Here is an 18775-nt window from a genome sequence, read left to right as displayed (position 1 = left end):
ACACACACACACACACACACACACACACACACACACACACACACACACACACACATGCACAAACGCACACCACATACATTGAGATATTTTTAATGTAGCTACCTTGGAATTTGTATGTGACATATGTGCAATAAAGTCCAAACACCCTCTCACAAGCACACACACACACACACTTACCCTGACAATACACCCAGCACCAGGTTGAGCATGAAGAAGGAGCCAATGATGATGAGGGGAATGAAGTACATCCAGTTCCATGCACTCCCTGAGGCATCGTTGCTCTGGAAACACACACGTGACAAACATCAGACAAAGTAATACACATTTTTTATCTGGGAAGTTTTTCACAACTCATAATGACCCAAGATTTGATCGACTGAGACATTAGAGATTCTTGCGTCTCCAGAACACGTAGAATAAATCTGCGAAACAGGCAGGTAGAATGGGTACAGCGGCATCAATCAGCTGCAATGGCATTTGTTTCGGTCCGTTTGTGCTGAAAGTTATAGGTCTCTGCACCCGTGCATCACGAAAGAAATTACCAGTGGCATTTATTAAGCCTTGTCAAATGAAGGTGCATTTATAAGCATCAAGGTACTGCACACGTGGTATGTGTGTTACTTTCAAAGCAATATTGTAATGACGAAAAAAAAGATCTGAATGAACAGGTTAGAAAATTGCTTTAAAGTCATAATTAAATGTCCTGACAATGTAGCTATTAAAACAAATGGAGGTCAGTTCACTCGAAAGCGCTATCCACCGCTGTTGGAAATATAAACAACAGCAGGGCTGACATGATTTTGCTTTAAGTCATCTCAATAAGTAAATACATATCTGCCACTCTATTTAGCTGCTCAGTGCAGAGTAAATAATGTATACCAAATGCGTTGGTCCCTCCCTCTTGGTCTCTTCCATCCTACTGTCCAGACTCCCTCCATTTTCTTTATTCACTCTTTATTGTTTTGTCCTTTTGCATCCTTCTTTGGGACTAATTTCTCCTGCTTTCCCCTCCTTATTTTATTAATTTGTATGTTTATTAATAATTTCCTTCATTCCTACCTCTTTACATTTTTCCCTTCCTTTTTTGGTGCAATCTTTTCATCCCTCTTTACCTTCCACTGGTTCGTTATTTGAACCTTTCCCACCTCCAGACCCTTCTCTTTCCCACCCTGTGCTCTACTTCTCAGAGCCTCCCTGTCTAATGTCCCCCTGTCTTTTTCTTCCCCCATCTTTCCTCCTCCTGCGTAAGCTGGTATTGCTGCTGTGTACCCAATGAACCGCAGACCCTTTTTTCTACCATTAAACTTTTATCGCTCCCCTCCCCAGCAGCTGCAAGAATAACTTGGGCTGAACAGGCCCTTTTAAATATAGAGCAGCAACGGGAAGGAGGGACACAGGGAGAGAGACACGGAGTGAGAGGGAAAGAGAGGAAGGAAGGGAGTGAAGGGAGGAAAGAGAGCTGAGAAAAAAAGAGCATTTTAAAAAAACAAAAAAGAAATGGGAAGAATAAGATGGACTGAGAGGTGGAGGAGATGAGGAGAGAGACGACTACAGTAACACTCAAAGACCCTAATCTTCCTCTGGTCTCCTAGCAACCGTTGCCACTGACAGCGTGAAACTACTCAGTCTTTGGCATGAGTGAGGACATTGTTCAGGACCTGGTACCCGTTGTATGTATGTGCACAGGTGAAAATCACTGTGCGCTTGAACACTTGAATTTTAGTTGAAAATAATCTTGTTTTGGATGTTTTGGTTGTGCACCATGGAAAAACCTTTGAGACTATTACTAGAAATGTTGGGAAAACATACAATTAAAATGCAGCTGTATTTTACTTCATATTATTGTGTCAGCAGTACATACATAGTAGAGCAGGTCAGTCCAGCCCTCCATGGTGATACACTGGAAGACGGTGAGGATAGCAAACAGGATGTTGTCAAACTGTGTGATGCCGTAGTTGGGTCCCAGCCAGTACTCCCTACACATGGTGCCCTCTGGACACAGCCGTGACGGAGGCTCCGTCCCACATGGAAACTCTTCCCGGATCTCACCTGAACATGGATGAAAGTGAGGAGGTGTTTGGAATCAATGGGCGGGCATATGCACATATATTGTTTGTTTTGTGAGAATAGCAAATACTCTCCATCGGCTCAAAATGTGATTTATTTGCCCCCTTACTTTCTGGAATATGCAACAGAAAAGGTGACATACAATAACCATGACACAATAAAATAGGCATCATTATTGCAAGTTTTCAACCGTTTTAATTATTAAAGGATGGAAAGTTATGTGTATTATCTAAACTCCATACAGAGGAAAGGAGCAAAGGATGCAGAAATGACCACTGCATTAGACTACATCTGTGGAAAGTGTCTTTTCCATTACATAAATGTGGTCAAAAAAAAGTACAACAAACAATTCAACGACAAAAACTATTGTTGAGCTAAATTTCTTCTAATTTTAGCCCCGTAAGTATTTAAAGTCTGCCTCAACTGGAACAGGTCTTCATTGGGGCAAACAGTTAGAAAATGAACCTCGGCACGATTGGAAAACACACGCAGACACACTCATTTACCTGTGTGATTGTCAAAGCAGGTTGTGTGGAATTTGCCCATGTAGAACTCCAGGCCGATGATGGCGAACATGAGGATGGCAAAGAAAAGAAGCAGGCCAATTTGCAGCAGAGGAATCATGGCCTTCATGATGGATTTGAGCACCACCTGTAAGCCTGGAGGACGCAGAGTTAAAAACATTATTATCCATCATCAGTTTCAATGTTGATCTTTTTTTAACAATTAGAATCGTTTTATTTAGCAGTTAAACCCTCTAAAAGAAACCCCTTCATGTCCTCCACTACCCGCTGGTCCTGTTAAATGGGAAAGTTTCCATAATGGTAACCATAGACTCTGTCGGACCATTATGTGTGTATCACCTACTTACTTCTCTGCACCCATTGGAGAAGGCAGCCTGTTACCTGGTAAACATTACAGTGTGTAATGCAGGGACTGAACCTGTGATCACACAATAGAGTTAGCATATGCTACCCATTTAGTTGAGTTTTTTCTTTAGCACGTTTTTTACCAAACAAAGGGTCTCAAATGCCACATTATGTCTATGTTTATTGGTATGCACCTTTCACCAAGTCAAATTCCTTGTATGAGCAATGTATTTGGACAATGATTCTGATTCTGATTCTAATTCTGATTTTAATTCTGATTGGGCAGTAAATTTAATTTCATGTGAACTGTTGTTTTGTGGGAACCCATTACACTTTTCAAAGGTATATATATATATATATATATATATATATATATATATATCACATCACATATTGGAATGGAACTCTAATGTGGTTTTCACAGGAAGCTCAGTGACTTTTATGATGAGTAAGCCTGGGTTTGCCGGTTCAGCCTTGTAGTAGAGTCCAGGCTATTAATAACACTGCAGTGGTGCTGGAACACTACTGCCGCTATAACATTTAAAAAAGGAGCAGAGAAGAACCACTTTTGTTGGAACACTGTGGGTGCATTATGCAGAACAACACAGAAGCTGCATCAAACCTTGACACAAAACGCTTCGCTGTGCTATTTTGATCCTCCAATAAAATCGGAAAGGTATCTGCACATAAAGAAATGTAATTTCCTCAACTAATGAATAACAAAGGAGCGGTTGGGGATTCAAGCAGCAGGCTCAAGCAAAAACCTGTAAAAAGACTTTCAAATTCAAACGAAGAGTTTTGACTTACTGGGAATACCGGACACCAGTTTGAGGGGCCTCAATACTCGCACAGCCCTGAGGGTCCGCAAGTCGAAATCTGAACCCACAGTGGACAGGATCCTAAAAGGATAGAGACAAATGCACAAAAGTGTGCAAAGGCAATCAATATTCAAGCGAGTCAAGCTTGTCACTGTCAGTCAGCCACATACACTTTTACAAACACACACGCACACACAAACACACACTTCGACACAGCCCCCATGCCAGGTCCTTACAAGCAACTGGGTGAGCGCTGCATTTAAATTCTCTAAGAACTGAGCTGATCAATAGAGCTGACAAGTGAAGTCGGACAAAGAAGTGTATCAGGACAAGAAAGGGATGGGCTGAAGGGACAGTGTTTTGAAACAGGACGGGAGGGACTATAAAACAAAAAAAAGGAGAGATGGAGTGATGTGGAGGAGAGGGAAGATGGAGGGACAAAGAGGGAGGTTAGAAGAGAGAGAAAGTCAGAGGCATGGGGAGACAGAGAGAGAGAGAGAGAGAGAAAAAAGGCAAATAGAGAGCGGGAGCACTGGCAGATGGTGAAAATCAGACTTGCTGACTTGCTTATTTCAACCTATTTTTATTCTTGGTACGGTGAAAATGCTGCTCTTGGAGCCGTCGCCAGACTGCAGAGTAAACGTAATGTGATGGGTGTTACAGCACCTGTATCACCTCACCGCTTGTAAACAGCGTGTGTGTGTGTATGTGTGTGTGTGTGTGTGTGTGTGTGTGTGTGTGTGTGTGTGTGTGTGTGTGTGTGTGTGTGTGTGTGTTCTTCAAATGGTTAAGATGGTTCTTTGTGCCGCCAGACTTCCAGTCAGTTCCCTCGTCTGACGCACACTGTGAATCATCCTTCTTCGCACTTCCCTCTCTCTCTCTCTCTGTTTCGGTCTCTCTGACACATTTCCACTTTCCTTTGTTTGGCTAAGAGGCTAAGAGTGACACAGCAGAGCCTTAATCACAGGTTTGAAGTCAGCCCGCTTTGCTTGGAAACCTATAAAAATGGCAAGACGGGAAAAGTATCACCGACCCAGGAGCTATGGGTGAATGCTGTATTGAATTACTAAGACGCCCCCCACCACACACACACACACACACAACCCAGTAGTAGCTGCTCAGACTGGGGTCCTTGTAATGACATTGTGTGATATCAAATGCCTCATCAGAGGCCGACTTGTAACTGAGAGGTCCCTGGTTTGGTCACGAGGCAAAACTGTACTTCAGCTGTCTGTGTGGTTAATAAAGGACTGCAATCCTGCCCTTTGGCAACTACATATGTAAGGTATATAGGAGCCAATTCATTACTGAGATATTGCAGTTCAGAAATGCCAAAGATGTGTTTGAGGTACAGTAATCTAGAAACAGTGCCTCCATTACAAAAAAGTCAAATATAGTAGTATATATACACCATCAAATGTGTACGTGATTTACATAATGCTTTACATAATACTTTGACTACACTCCATTTTACGGTTCTTAGAGTTAGTAGCTTTTTTTGTATTACTTTGACACATTGCTGTGTTTTCAATAACTGTATACTGATACTCTGATAACAAAACGATAGTGTTGAGCACGCTGCTTCAAAGGGAGGTCAGAGTGCATCCTCAGCTACACAGCATCACCCACAAACAGGTAAGGATTTAGTGTTTTGCTCCAGAGGATACATTAGCCTAGAAGATGCTTGGCAACACAGAACACTGCACCAATGAACTAGAGCATGGCAAGAAAGGGAGAGAGGCAGGTGATGTGGGAAAGGCAGGAGAAATACACCTTGTATTGGAGGAGGGGGAAATACATGCAATGAATAGAAAGGAGTAATGATAAAGTGACACTATTCTGACAGGGAGATCAGTGGAGAATGACAAAAAATATGATGGTTGGTATTGCATGTTGAAAATGTGGGGACATACAGAATTAAGCTGAAAGCATCATTTTACACAATGTGTGGCTGCATGTGTGGAGGGACAGAAAGGTATCAGAAAAGTATCTCACGTAGCGACACACACGCTTTGTGTTGTGTATATCTGCATTATTGGGAATGCAATACAGAAGCCATCTGCGAAAAATAACTTCCCCGCAATTACATATTTTCTTGTAATCTCTATGTAATCTATTTTTGTCGCACGACTGTGATGATAGTAAAAACATAGACGATGACGATGACGATGACGATAATAAGACAGGATTCAGTTTCTAAACAGCGTCCGCCGTCACAAACAGTGTCGAGCCGATGAGGCAGTTCCTCATTCACACCGTCTCCACAGTTACTGGGTCCATTCTCATTCATAAGTGTTTCCATGGCAACAGAGACCTTGGCTCATTGATAGAATCTCTGTATCACCTTGGTAACAGGGCCAAGGGAGGAGCCTGATTGATTGTTTTCTTTTCCTGTCTCTCTTCTCTCTATAATGTAAATGCTTCAAAACACACACACACACACACACACACACACACACACACACACACACACACACACACACACACACACACACACACACACACACACACACACACACGTACATAAATAGACCCATAGATGACAAAAGCGCACACGGACACACATCTGCACAACAAACAGCCGCTGGTTGGTGATCAAACATATTGAGTGAGCATAATTTTATTCACATATGCACACTAGAAAGTAGGTCATTCGGAATAACCAATGGAAGAATATTTCTTCCTTGACAGGGACATGGATGCTACCTACAGTACACATTTTAAACGTGAACTAGATACACACACAGGTAAACACACCTGCACTGCATGCAGAGGAGCACAGTCACATGAAACAATATTGCTATTACACAACCTCCCCAATGGCCTGCTCTCTTGGGACACCAACACGCTACACAAATAGGGTCTTTTTTTGCCAGCTCTCTCCGCCTGCTTTCCTGCTGACTTCAGCTAAATGTTGCTAGTTATATCCATCCACATCATTGACCAAGTCGCTTCATCTATTCTCCATCTCTCAATTCCCTTGTCGCCCCGCTTTCCTATATTGCCATGATTCAACTATTTTGGACATACTGTTATCAATATCCTACAAATCGATTCTAATCACATTCCATTCAACATCATGAAACAACAAATAAAATGTAAGGTGATGAATATGTCCCACACACACACACACACACACACACACACACACACACACACACACACACACACACACACACACACACACACACACACACACACACACACACAGGTAGTGCCTCAACAATGCTTTCACCATCCTTCTAAAATGACAAAAGAAGGGTGACAGAGACATATTTTAGGTAAAAATAAGTAATTATTATTATTTTACTCTTTTACTATGAACATATATTTTGCAAGTTTCTTCCTTGCTTCCTTTCTTTCTCCCCCATATACCAGCGGTATCTAATCAAAAGAACCTGAACAAGGATGTAAGTAGGAGGACGAATGCACGGAAAGGCTGGCTGTAAACTACGGTTAATTGGACTAATAATCAATAGCGGGCATAAAAAACAACTGGCTTATTCCCAGAGCCAAATCACTCAGGCGATTTACTACAGCAGCTATAGTCAACAACACACACACACACACACACACACACACACACACACACACACACACACACACACACACACACACACACACACACACACACTTGAGCACAGAAACAAGGGTGCACACAACTCCGCTGACATCCAACAAGGTTGGGGAGTGAATAGCTAATCTATTCAGACATGTTAAGTGCCATTTGTGTGTTTGTCTTCTTATGTGTCGTGCAAACAAGTGCACAAGGATTAAGTGGGAAAAGGAAAGGAATGTTTGAAGTGGAAATGCATGTGTGTGTGTGTGTGTGTGTCTGTGTGTGTGTGTGTGTGTGTGTGTGTGTGTGTGTGTGTGTGTGTGTGTGTGTGTGTGTGTGTGTGTGTATCGGTCAGTGTGCTATCAAAGGTTTTGTCCAGGGGTTGATGGAAAGGCCAAGTAGCCTTTGATCTTCAAAATTCAGGCCCCATCCATAGAAAGAGCACAACAAAGACTGTGTGTGTGTGTGTGTGTGTGTGTGTGTGTGTGTGTGTGTGTGTGTGTGTGTGTGTGTGTGTGTGTGTGTGTGTCTGTGTGTGTGTGTGTGTGTGTGTGTAAAATGTATTGACTTCAGTCAGTGTACATAATGTATCATGGGAATGTACAGTATGTGTGCTGTAAGTGCTGCAGCATATTCTCTGTACATCTTTCTGCAGCTTCCTGCTCTACTGCAAAATGATAACAACACAGCTGGTGGACATAGAAATGAAGGCCACTGCTTGTGTTGTATGAGTGGTGTACATTGCAAAATACATATATTGTTCCCTATTTCTATAGTTGTCACCTTTTTCACACCTTGCTTCCCTTTCTTTTCTCTAAATCCTCACTTGCAAAAATAGTTCCTCATGATATATTTTCTCAATTTAGTACATAGAGTGTCATTTCATTGACTTTACATGGGAGACCAGAGTGATTTGTCACTTCTCAGACCATCTCATCTATTGTTTGGAGAAATGTTATTGGGAACACAGCCGAAAGAGAGTCTAAGGAGTATCAATCCTACAAAGCAATGCTCATGTTTTGTTGGAATGAATTTGCAGTTACAATGTAGACAAGGGTTGGCATTATAGACACAGGCTTTTATCTCATCTGGACATTCATTATGAGAACATGTGCTGCTTGCATATTGGATCAATATCGCCTCTCCAACACCAGCAAGGCCGGTGCTGGAGACACTGATTATTTAACTGCTGTGTCATGCTTGCCCAGAAGGTTTCACTGTCAAAACAGAGCTGGGCGGGCGGATTATGTGAGACCGGGTATTTACTGGAAGTTTTCAGGACTGCCTTGCTTCCTTCTGCACTACCTCTCTTCCCTGTCTGCATCTCGCTACTTCCTGCTGTCTCGCTGCCACTCATCTTCACACTCCTCTTCTCTCTTACAGTCACTCTGTTGTGCCACACTGAGATGAGCAGTCATGATGCTCATATTAAAGCATAAGGACATATTGCCAGAGTGAGTGTTCACTGCTCACTCACTCAGTATGTGTGTGTATGTGTGTGTGTGTGTGTGTAGGTGTGTGTGTGTGTGTGTGTGTGTGTGTGTGTGTGTGTGTGTGTGTGTGTGTGTGTGTGTGAGGGAGAAGTGAGCAGAGAGGAGCGATCACCAGTTTCCCTGGTGCATTATCAGCAAAGATGCAGATATGATTTATGTAACCCATGAAGCTCTCCAAATCACCACATGCATGTACACAACATATGAATCTGTGCCAGCACTCCCACACAATATCATTTCATTGAACTCGGTAGCCAATAGTAACACTCCAGGACTTGTCTCTAATGAGGTAATGCCACAGGAAAACAGCATTACTGCTGTCAAAATGTAGTGATTTACTTTTAATAAACAGAAACACTGTCATGTAAAACTTGCTGTTGGTGGGAAAGACACAAGAAAACAAGAGAACCCGGCCTTAAGAATGTTGTTAAATCTGAAACAGGCATCAATAAACTTATGTATCTTTGTAAAAATCTTCATATAATTAGATTAAAAGCAAATTGTTTTGGCTGAGTTACATCAGCAATAAGATATTCACAGGAGTTTAATACTGACTTTCCACTTTTCCCTCACCAGTCCCTAAAGCTGTAAATCACATAAATCACTTAAACTGCATCCATACATTATGTGACTTACATGTGACAGTACTTACATGAGAAAGAACATATATTCAAAGAAGTACTGTCAGTTGGTCATATGGATGGATGGATCAACAAAAAAACAGAACCATCTGGCAAAGACAAATCAGTATAACTTTTCTACATCACGTGTTTGCATCCCTCACTTTATTTCTGTCAATCCAACTCATTATCTATTGACTCCGGTCCTTCTCTCTGATCAATGATCTAATCTGTAATTGTAACTCTATCATACTAATCCTATCATGTGTTTTAACTCACCCTCGTTGACACGTTTTATATTTTATTTTTTCAGGCTGCATCCCATTTCTTCTCTTTGACTTTACTTTAACCTTCTCATTGAGTGTTCACATCAATAATCCTGACTGCCCAATACAAAGCTTTTGCTCATTGAGGTAACTATTTAGCCCTTTCTTCCCCTTCCAAAAACCATTTTTGGTCCTCATACATGGTCCCACTGCTGCAATTAAGAGGTGTCCAAATCCAAACTGGAGTCCTATTTCATGTTGGAGTTATTGTACTGCAAACCCTTGCTTTGTTGGAGAAGAGAGTTTTCCCTCCCGTGCTTGTTTCCCATCACTTCCTGCACTCGTCATTGGTCTCATTGCTTCTCTGTCTATTCTCTTTAAGCTGCAGACACCTGTGAATGTTTGTACATCCTCCCTTCATACCCTCTATTCAATGCCTCTTCCCTCTGTGCCCCCCACCCCCTCTGTCTCTGTGTGGATTGTGGTGACATTTGTTCTCTACCCAGGCTGCTGGCTGCCTGCAGTTCCGCTCTGTGATCTGACTGCTGCCTTGCCCAGAATGGGGCCATTCATTAGGGCAAAGGAGCAGGGACAGAACACTCACACACACACACACACACACACACACACACACACACACACACACACACACACACACACACACACACACACATGTACACACACACACACACATGATTTGCACACGGTGCACAGTCTTTTCTGGTGATCATTTTGCAGAACATTTCCAGGACATTTGCAGTGACGATGTAGCAGGTACATCAGACGGGGTTGAGCCATATACTAACATGTTCCTGTCTGTGCGAGTCTGATTTGAGAAGAGATGCAGTCTATGGCTGTAATTTATCTATGAAATCATATAAATCAATAACTTAAAGCTTTCAGATGGCGATGCTTTCTGTTTTGGGGAGCGCTGATAGAAAGCCTGTAGTTAATTCTTAGTTTAGGGGAAATAGAAGAATGTTGAAATGATTTTCCTGAACTACACAATATATTCCAGGACATTTTACTTTTTCTCTCATTTATTTGCTGTGTTTTCAGTGACTGGAAAATTGGCATAATGTTTTCAAGGTGATCCAGGGTACAGTGTTGAAATAGGTGTGTGTTCTGCTCGTCAATTGCTTGCCACTCACCCTGTGAGCACCACCACAAAGTCCATGACGTTCCATCCATTCCTCAGGTAGGAGTTCTTGTGGAATGCAAAACCAAGTGCCAGGATCTTTATTCCAGACTCAAAACAGAAGATCCCAATGAAGTACGGCTCTGTATCATCCTGAAAGAGAGAGAGAGAGAGAGAGAGAGAGAGAGAGAGAGAGAGAGAGAGAGAGAGAGAGAGAGAGAGAAAGAGACAGACAGAGAAAGGAAGTAAGGAGAGAAGAAGGGAGAATGTAAGAGAGAGGTTAATAAGGAGGGATCTGCTTTGCCTTTTCTAGCTTCATAACTAGATTCACAGGTTTACAAATGACATAACATTAGCATATTTCCTTGTATAAACATTGTGTGCATGTACTATATATTCCTTTGGCATCTGTGTATTTTAATAATGTGCTGTGGTCGGGCACAGAGCATCGGGATCGTTCCATTTTTCCAAAGGTAATAACAATTCTTGTTTTCAGTAGAGCTGCGGCATGCATCTCCACTGAGGTAAAATCAATAAGGAGTCAGAACTGTCGCCTGGATTTAATCATACTTACATATGGCTAACATACTGTGTCATGCCTGTTTAACTTACCAGGCGCTCAGACAGCGGCGTCTTGTCCCCATCAGGCAAATGTTGCTCCAGAGCCAAGACGATGCAGTTGGCAATGATGGTGGCAAGAATCATCCACTCAAATGGAGTGAGGAAGGTCAGTCAAGGAACAAACAAGTGATTGTTGTACATAGTCATGGAATAATGCGCCTGATTGTCATAACCTCCCAACAAAAGGTGCTTTGATTACAATATAATGGTCTTCAGCAGATATTATTTTATTTTTTTTACACATTTATTTGCATCATATCAATATTACTTGTTTGAAAAGGCCTGCTGGTAGTCAGGGTTTGAATTTAGCATTAACATGAATCATTCTTGTCAACACTCCCACATTGAGGAAATGTCAATATGCATCAATCTATATTTTGGAAAAGATGATACAGATCTGCAATATAGATTCATTACTAATTCTGAGCAATAAGTGATTGTTAATTGACGTTTTTTTAAATCCGTAGGTCAGTTTGCCTTCAGACAGGACTATGATTGTAGAGATGAGCCAGCCGGCCCAAACTAAAAGTTGTATGCAGAACCAATTATGTTGTTGTAAAAATAAAAACAGCAAGGAATAAAAAAGACACTTAGTTAAAAAAAAAAAAATTACCTAATTGATGTGCAAATGCATGCAGCAAAATATCACAAAAATGTAATTGGAATATTTTTTCCAATCATGAAAACTTAAATCCTCCATAACATGTGCCACGGTAGCAAAGGATGTGAGGTCACATGTAAGCCTTGTGAATGCAAAGAGATTCAGACAGACAGCCGGCAACACACACACACACACACACACACACACACATACACACACACACACACACACACACAGACACACAGACACACACACACACACACACACACACACACACACACACACACACACACACACACACACACACACACACACACACACACAGAGAGAGAGTCATCACACGCACACGCAGTCAGTTAAATATGCTAAGTGTATGTTCTGGTAACACCCCACCCACACAGACAAACAAATACTGACACACTCTCTCTCACACACACACACACACACACACACACACACACACACACACACACACACACACACACACACACACACACATACACACACACACACAGGCCACATTAGAGTGTTGGTGTGTAATAGCTTGCCTGGACACTGGTTTAGATTTATTGTGACATCACCGTTTATCTCTGTGTACATAACATCTGAGGGCTGATTCAGAGAGGGAGAGCGAGGGAGAGAGAGAGAGAGAAAAGAGGGCGTGTGTCATTGTAAATCTAATTGTGTTTCTCTCTCTCTTTCTCTAACACACACACACAATGGTGGTCTAAATCAATCTCCATGTCTCGTTAAGGTCACAAGATGAGTAGTTACATTTAAAAGAGAAGAGAGAGAGCGAGCACAGAGAGTGACTGAGAGAAATAATGCAAGAGCAAATATGTGAAGGAGATGAATGAGTGAGCAAGAGAAGGGAGGAGGGGGATGTAGAGAGGAAGAAGAAAAAAGGCAAGGAGAGAAATATGAGAGTTGGACTTCCATAATTAATCATGGTATGTGTTTATATCATCAACATATAAAGTAGAAATACAAATTTTGACTGGACAAACTAATTCCCTCTTTCCCTTTTCTACTGTACTCTCCTCTCTATCCTAGTCGTTCTCCTCTTCTTCACATTCTTCCTACCTCATTGCTTCCTTCGGGAGCAGTCATTCCCTGGGGAGTGGGGAGGAGGGGAGAAGCTAAACTGGGAAGAGCCAGAAAGGCAAAAGAGGCTATTTATGGAAACATACATCATGTGTGCGTGAAACACGTCTGTTTCATACTTCTGTGTCTAAAAAGCTGCACTAGTCCGGTCCAAACCCACAATGTGTATTTGTGTGTGTCTATGTGTGTGTGTGTGTGTGTGTGTGTGTGTGTGTGTGTGTGAGTGTGTGTGTGTGTGTGTTTGACCGCGCTTTACTCACATGCACATTTAAAAGAACACCCAGGGCACCACTCAATTAGCCCCGCTGCCCCCCAGCAATGAGTGTGTATAAATGTGAGTGTGTGTGTGCATGTATATATGCATATGTGTGTGTGTGTGTGTGTGTGTGTGTGTGTGTGTGTGTGTGTGTGTGTGTGTGTTGGGCTGTAAGAAGGCCGGGTGTAGTTGACTGAAAAAGGGAGAGAGAGAGAGAAGGAGAGGAGCAAGGAGACATAGAGGAGGAGGATAGAGACTGATATAGAAACACAGGGACAAAGGGACAAATGTGTGGATGTTGTGTATTAGAAATGCTCCCCAAGCGAGATGACTGTTTGATGTGTGTGTGTCTGATGATCATTTGGCACATTTTGTCCCTGCATTATGTTTCAACTATGTTCCTCAATGACTATATATAGCAATGAGTTAAAAGGAGGAACTGTGGGTGAGAGAGAGAGAGAAAGAGAGATGAGAATATTGCTCCCTCACCATTCTCCCACCCTTCATCTTTTAATATGTTCTTTGTCCTCGCCCTCGCTCACTCTTTTTTCCTCCGATGCGGTCCTCGCTCTACGTGTGGTTCTGCATGAGCATTTTTGTGTTAATTAGGTGTTGCGTCTCTCTGTGTGTGTAAACACTGTAATGGGGACAGCACAGTGGTCGTCGAAGGAGAAGTCTCGCCAAGAAAAGGGGAGCGAGGCTCTCGAAGTATTCGGCACCACTGGAGCCGAATGAAGGACGCACACGTCTCCTGGCCTCTCCTTCACCTTGCCCATTACCGCTACATACAGCCTTCATGTTCGCTCCCTCTCCCTATAAAGTCTCTCCTCCTCAGTAAAGCTCCTGTCTGTTTCTCACTGATATATTTCTCTCTCTATCGGCCTGTTAAGCCTCCTCTATCTTGAACCCATACAGTACCTCTCTGCTTTTATTTCCCCATCTCCTCTTACAATCCTTTATCTCTTCCTCATTTTTCTTCTTCTCTGCTCTTTCCCCCATTGCTTCTCTGTCTCTCCCACTTGCTTGCATCTCTCCTCAGTTCACCTTTCTCTCACTGAGTCCTCCCACCAATCCTCCCTATCTCTAGCATGCCATCTTCATTCAATATCGAGTGAAACGCACGAGGACACCGACAAGCAAGAGGCGGAGTGGGAGAGGGGAGGAAGAAACAAAAGAAATAGGAGGGAAGTATATGGAGGACTAAATGAAAGATATAGGACAGTAGGAAAGAGAGAAACTGTCCTGTGGGCACAGACAGGACTGAAAAGAGTGAGTGGTGGGGGGAGGACTAGCAGAGGGAGGAAAGCAACAGTAAGGAAGAGAGAAGGACACAGAGGAAGAGCATAGGAGTGCTGAATGAGGCATAAAGTGTGAGAATGACAGAAGGGTGAGAGTATTGCAGCATTTTCTTCTTTTGAGCGTTGTGTATGCTCTGTCGAAAGTAGGTTAGTGGCAAAACACACACGTATATATGTATATATACATATATACATATATATATATATATATATATATATATGTATATATGTATATATGTACATATACATATACATATATATATATGTACATATACATATACATATATATATATATATGTATATATGTACATATATACATATATATACACATATATATATATATGTATATATGTACATATATACATATATATACACATATATGTATATATATATATACACATATATGTATATATATATATATATATATATATATATATATATATATATATGTATATATGTACATATATGTATATATATACACACATATATATATATATATATATATATATATATATATATATATATATATATGTATATATGTATATATGTAAAATCACTGCAGCTTCCATATCTTGACACACTTCACACATTCCGGAACAACCGCATAAGCACATGTGCTTTTCTTCTCATATATCTCACACATATAACAATTGTAAATCCTTAAATCTGTGACGTGGCAAGTACGCCATCATGAAAACAAACACACACTTACACACATTTGGAGACACACACGCACAGAACACTCGAGTTGAAATGTCTACACCTCACATATTGTCTCTCTGCACCCCATCCATGCGAGTGCCTTATTGACGCTCAAGCACACGCTTTCCTACATGCACTGGACACACAGGCCAACACGAGACTTCACTTCCACTCCACTGGTCTGCCAATAGAGTCCAGACCAGCTGCTCCCCTATAGGAATGTGCCAGCCTGCCTATTAATCAAAACAAGCATAATAGTATGGACCTTTCTCACTCTGACGTTCACTAGTTTGTCATTATCATAATTCCTTTTTAGAGTTTACTTCAGAGACAAGATTCTAGCTTTGTAAATATGAAAACTAATGGAGCCACAAGGACAAAATAATTATATCTTTCTCTCTCTACCGGTCTCTTTTTGTGTGTTTGTTTGTGGTATAAAGAAGGTACTTTAGGTGTCCTATTAAAAAATCGTGTCAAAACATCAAATATAATTTATGAATGTGCTTTGCTCGTGTTGCATGGGAATTTTTTTAAGAAGAAGAAATAAATAACTCAAAACTTAGAAAATTGTCAGTTTTTTGTATGGCCCTCAATACATTCCCCTCCCTTCCTCTTCCTCTTCCTCTTCCTCTCTCCCTTTCTGTCCTGTTACAGTATGCAGCAGAGCACTGGCAGGAGAGCTCAAATGATTACTTCATTTTCTTGTCATTTTTCCCTCAGAAGCGCTGATTTGATCAAATGAACGGGATTAAGCACCGTGTTTGAGACCTATCCACCTAAATTATTTTGATTATCAGCAGCCATAAAAGATAAGAGACAAGGTTGAAGGGCCTCATTTTATTTCTGCATCATACATTTTAAATAGACTCTTACGAATCACACAAAAGTTCCTCTTCATATTTCAAATATTGCTTTGAATTTTTCCCATTTAGCAATGCGTTTTTGTAAAATTAATGGCTTTAATAATTGTTTTCCAAGCTTTAGCCAGGAATCTTTAAGTCCATAATATATTCTGAGTATAAATGACAATATGATTTCACATATATTCATTCCAGAATGAGGATATGCAGTGATTCACTTTGCTCTGTCTCTACAGGATACCCATTTGGCAGTGGAGGACATCCACAGCAAGAAAATGGCCTCAACAGAGAAGCGTTGTCACACGGAAAAAAACACTGCTCCAAAAACAAACTGTGATTGTTGCTGCTGCATTAAATATTGTGACAAAAAGCAGAAAAAGAACAGGTATCAAACACTGTCTGACAACCCGAACCAAACCCATGCCTCAGTGGTAACAAAAATATTATTCATCATTCTACATATCCCACTTATAAGGCACCACGCTTGACTCCGTTGCCAAAGAAATGGGAGTGCTCGAAGGCCAGTTTAGCCCTGCTTGGCCTCTCTCAGTCTGATTTAGCATCAATCCGTGTGTATAGTCTTTACAGGCGCCCACCACTGCTGCCTGTTTATCCATACACCATATGCTGCGTCTCTATCTCGCCCCTGCCACTGCCTCTCTCACATACAGCCGAGTTGTCACTTTGTAAAAGATGCTGACGCTGGTTTGTGTGTGTGTGTGGTTTGGTGCGTGTGTGTGTGTGTGTGTGTGTGTGTGTGCCGTGGGCTGTGTGTAGAATATCAGTGTAGCATGTAACATTTTTTTTGTACATGAGCTGTATGTGTGTTAACATGAACGTGTGTTTGTATACCTGACAGTAGCTGCTGATTCAACTGTGTGCACTTTGCCTGCTTTTCACTGCCAAAGGGTGTGTGTGTGTGTGTGTGTGTGTGTGTGTGTGTGTGTGCCAGCACGCCCTGCAGGTAGAGTGCAGGTTTCCAGCAGGGTTTGTCTAGTAACAGCCGCAGCACGTGACTAAAAGAACAGAGGCAGAAAAAAAATCAATCCATCACAGACTCTCTATTTTTCTCCTTCTCCACGTATCAGAATCCCCAAAATAGCCATGCTCCACGTCACTGCACCCCTCACACAAGCAGACATATGCATTCTCAAAGACACGCACTCACACACACACACACACACACACACACACACACACACACACACACACACACACACACACACACACACACACACACACACACACACACACACACACGTCCAAACTAGCCAGCAACTGAACTGAATTATTCAACAGAGCCAGAATGCACAGCTAAAAGAAAAGGGAATGAGAAAAAATGCAGAGGGAAAGTAGAGAGAGAAACAAAGAAAAATGAAAAAGAGAAAAATAGGATCTTCTATTCAATGTGCGATGCACATGTGTATACAGTGGGCGAACAGACGCACACTAGTCTGTCGTCAACGACAAAATTACTTTGAGTTTATTAACATCCGTGCTAACAGTTAACGACTAACTAGAAGCAGAATTGAAATGAACAATGAAAACAGAAATATATCTACACATGATTGTACATCAATGTCTGTCGTAAATATTTTTTTAAACGTCTCTGTAAGTCTATGGATGTTTATCGACATATATAACATTTTCGAATAGATCTTACATTTTGACAATTAAAGACTAACAAAGTTGATTCATGATACCATACTGTCATGGTGTCAATAGTATCATACTATTATGCTATTACTACAATTATGTCAATACCATTCTTGGCCCTATATGCCAGTCAGTTTTCCTGTATTATAAGTAAGCCAACAGCGATTGAAACCAACGTTTCTGTTGTGATTTATGTCCTAGTTGCTACACGGCAGCATGTTTCCATATTGATTTTGCTTCCATTTCTCAATTGCCACACATGTTACAAGGGCATCTATCTGCAGTATATCAGAAAAGTAGCTGACATGATGCATTCATCAGAATTTTGAGGATCAATTTACAATCTGAGAACATTGCTCGTAATTTTCCGTTTCTGTTGGTGGTTTTAATCCATTGTCTTCTCATGTTTTATGAGTTTATGCTCGGCTGTGGTATAAAAGCCATTCTGTGCAATTTTGAAAAATGTGAATCAAAGAACAATTCACTTCTCGAGTCAACAGGAAGAAAGAGAGAGACAGAACGAGAGATGGGCTAACGTAGATTCCTCACCACCTAGAATGACCTCAGTGTTACTCCACCTCTAAGTAAGAACACTGTGGGAGGACAGACAGATATATTTCAGTAAAACACACACACACACACACATGCACACACATACACACACTAAGACAAGGTAAAAGTAAAACAACGCGCCGGAGATGAGCAATATCACACCAAGGGAAGCTAGAAAGACGTTGCTGTTTAAACGGAAACGGGTATTTTCTTAAAAACTAAAAAAGTAAGTTTTTTAAACCACCAGATTCAGTCTTGAGACTGATTTAGGTTGCTTTTTTATCAGAAGACAACG

At 41.3% G+C, this 18775-nt stretch overlaps 1 protein-coding gene across 1 annotated transcript in view; it reads right to left on the bottom strand.

Annotated features, from left to right (window-relative positions):
* Positions 1–18775, bottom strand: part of cacna1aa (calcium channel, voltage-dependent, P/Q type, alpha 1A subunit, a) — a gene marked incomplete at both ends in the record, with an annotated part of 72084 nt that overhangs the window by 45310 nt on the left and 7999 nt on the right. Inside the window, 6 exons of the mRNA XM_079233090.1 lie at positions 178–281; positions 1862–2049; positions 2574–2726; positions 3744–3835; positions 10844–10983; positions 11443–11538. Of these exons, the coding sequence (XP_079089216.1) occupies positions 178–281; positions 1862–2049; positions 2574–2726; positions 3744–3835; positions 10844–10983; positions 11443–11538 (773 nt within the window). The remainder of the gene's footprint in view (positions 1–177; positions 282–1861; positions 2050–2573; positions 2727–3743; positions 3836–10843; positions 10984–11442; positions 11539–18775) is intronic.

This window comes from Taurulus bubalis, assembly GCF_910589615.1.
Source record: "Taurulus bubalis genome assembly, chromosome: 17".
NCBI lineage: Eukaryota > Metazoa > Chordata > Actinopteri > Perciformes > Cottidae > Taurulus > Taurulus bubalis.
The sequence above is the reverse complement of the archived record's forward strand: the minus strand, read 5'-3'. Positions and strand labels throughout refer to the sequence as shown.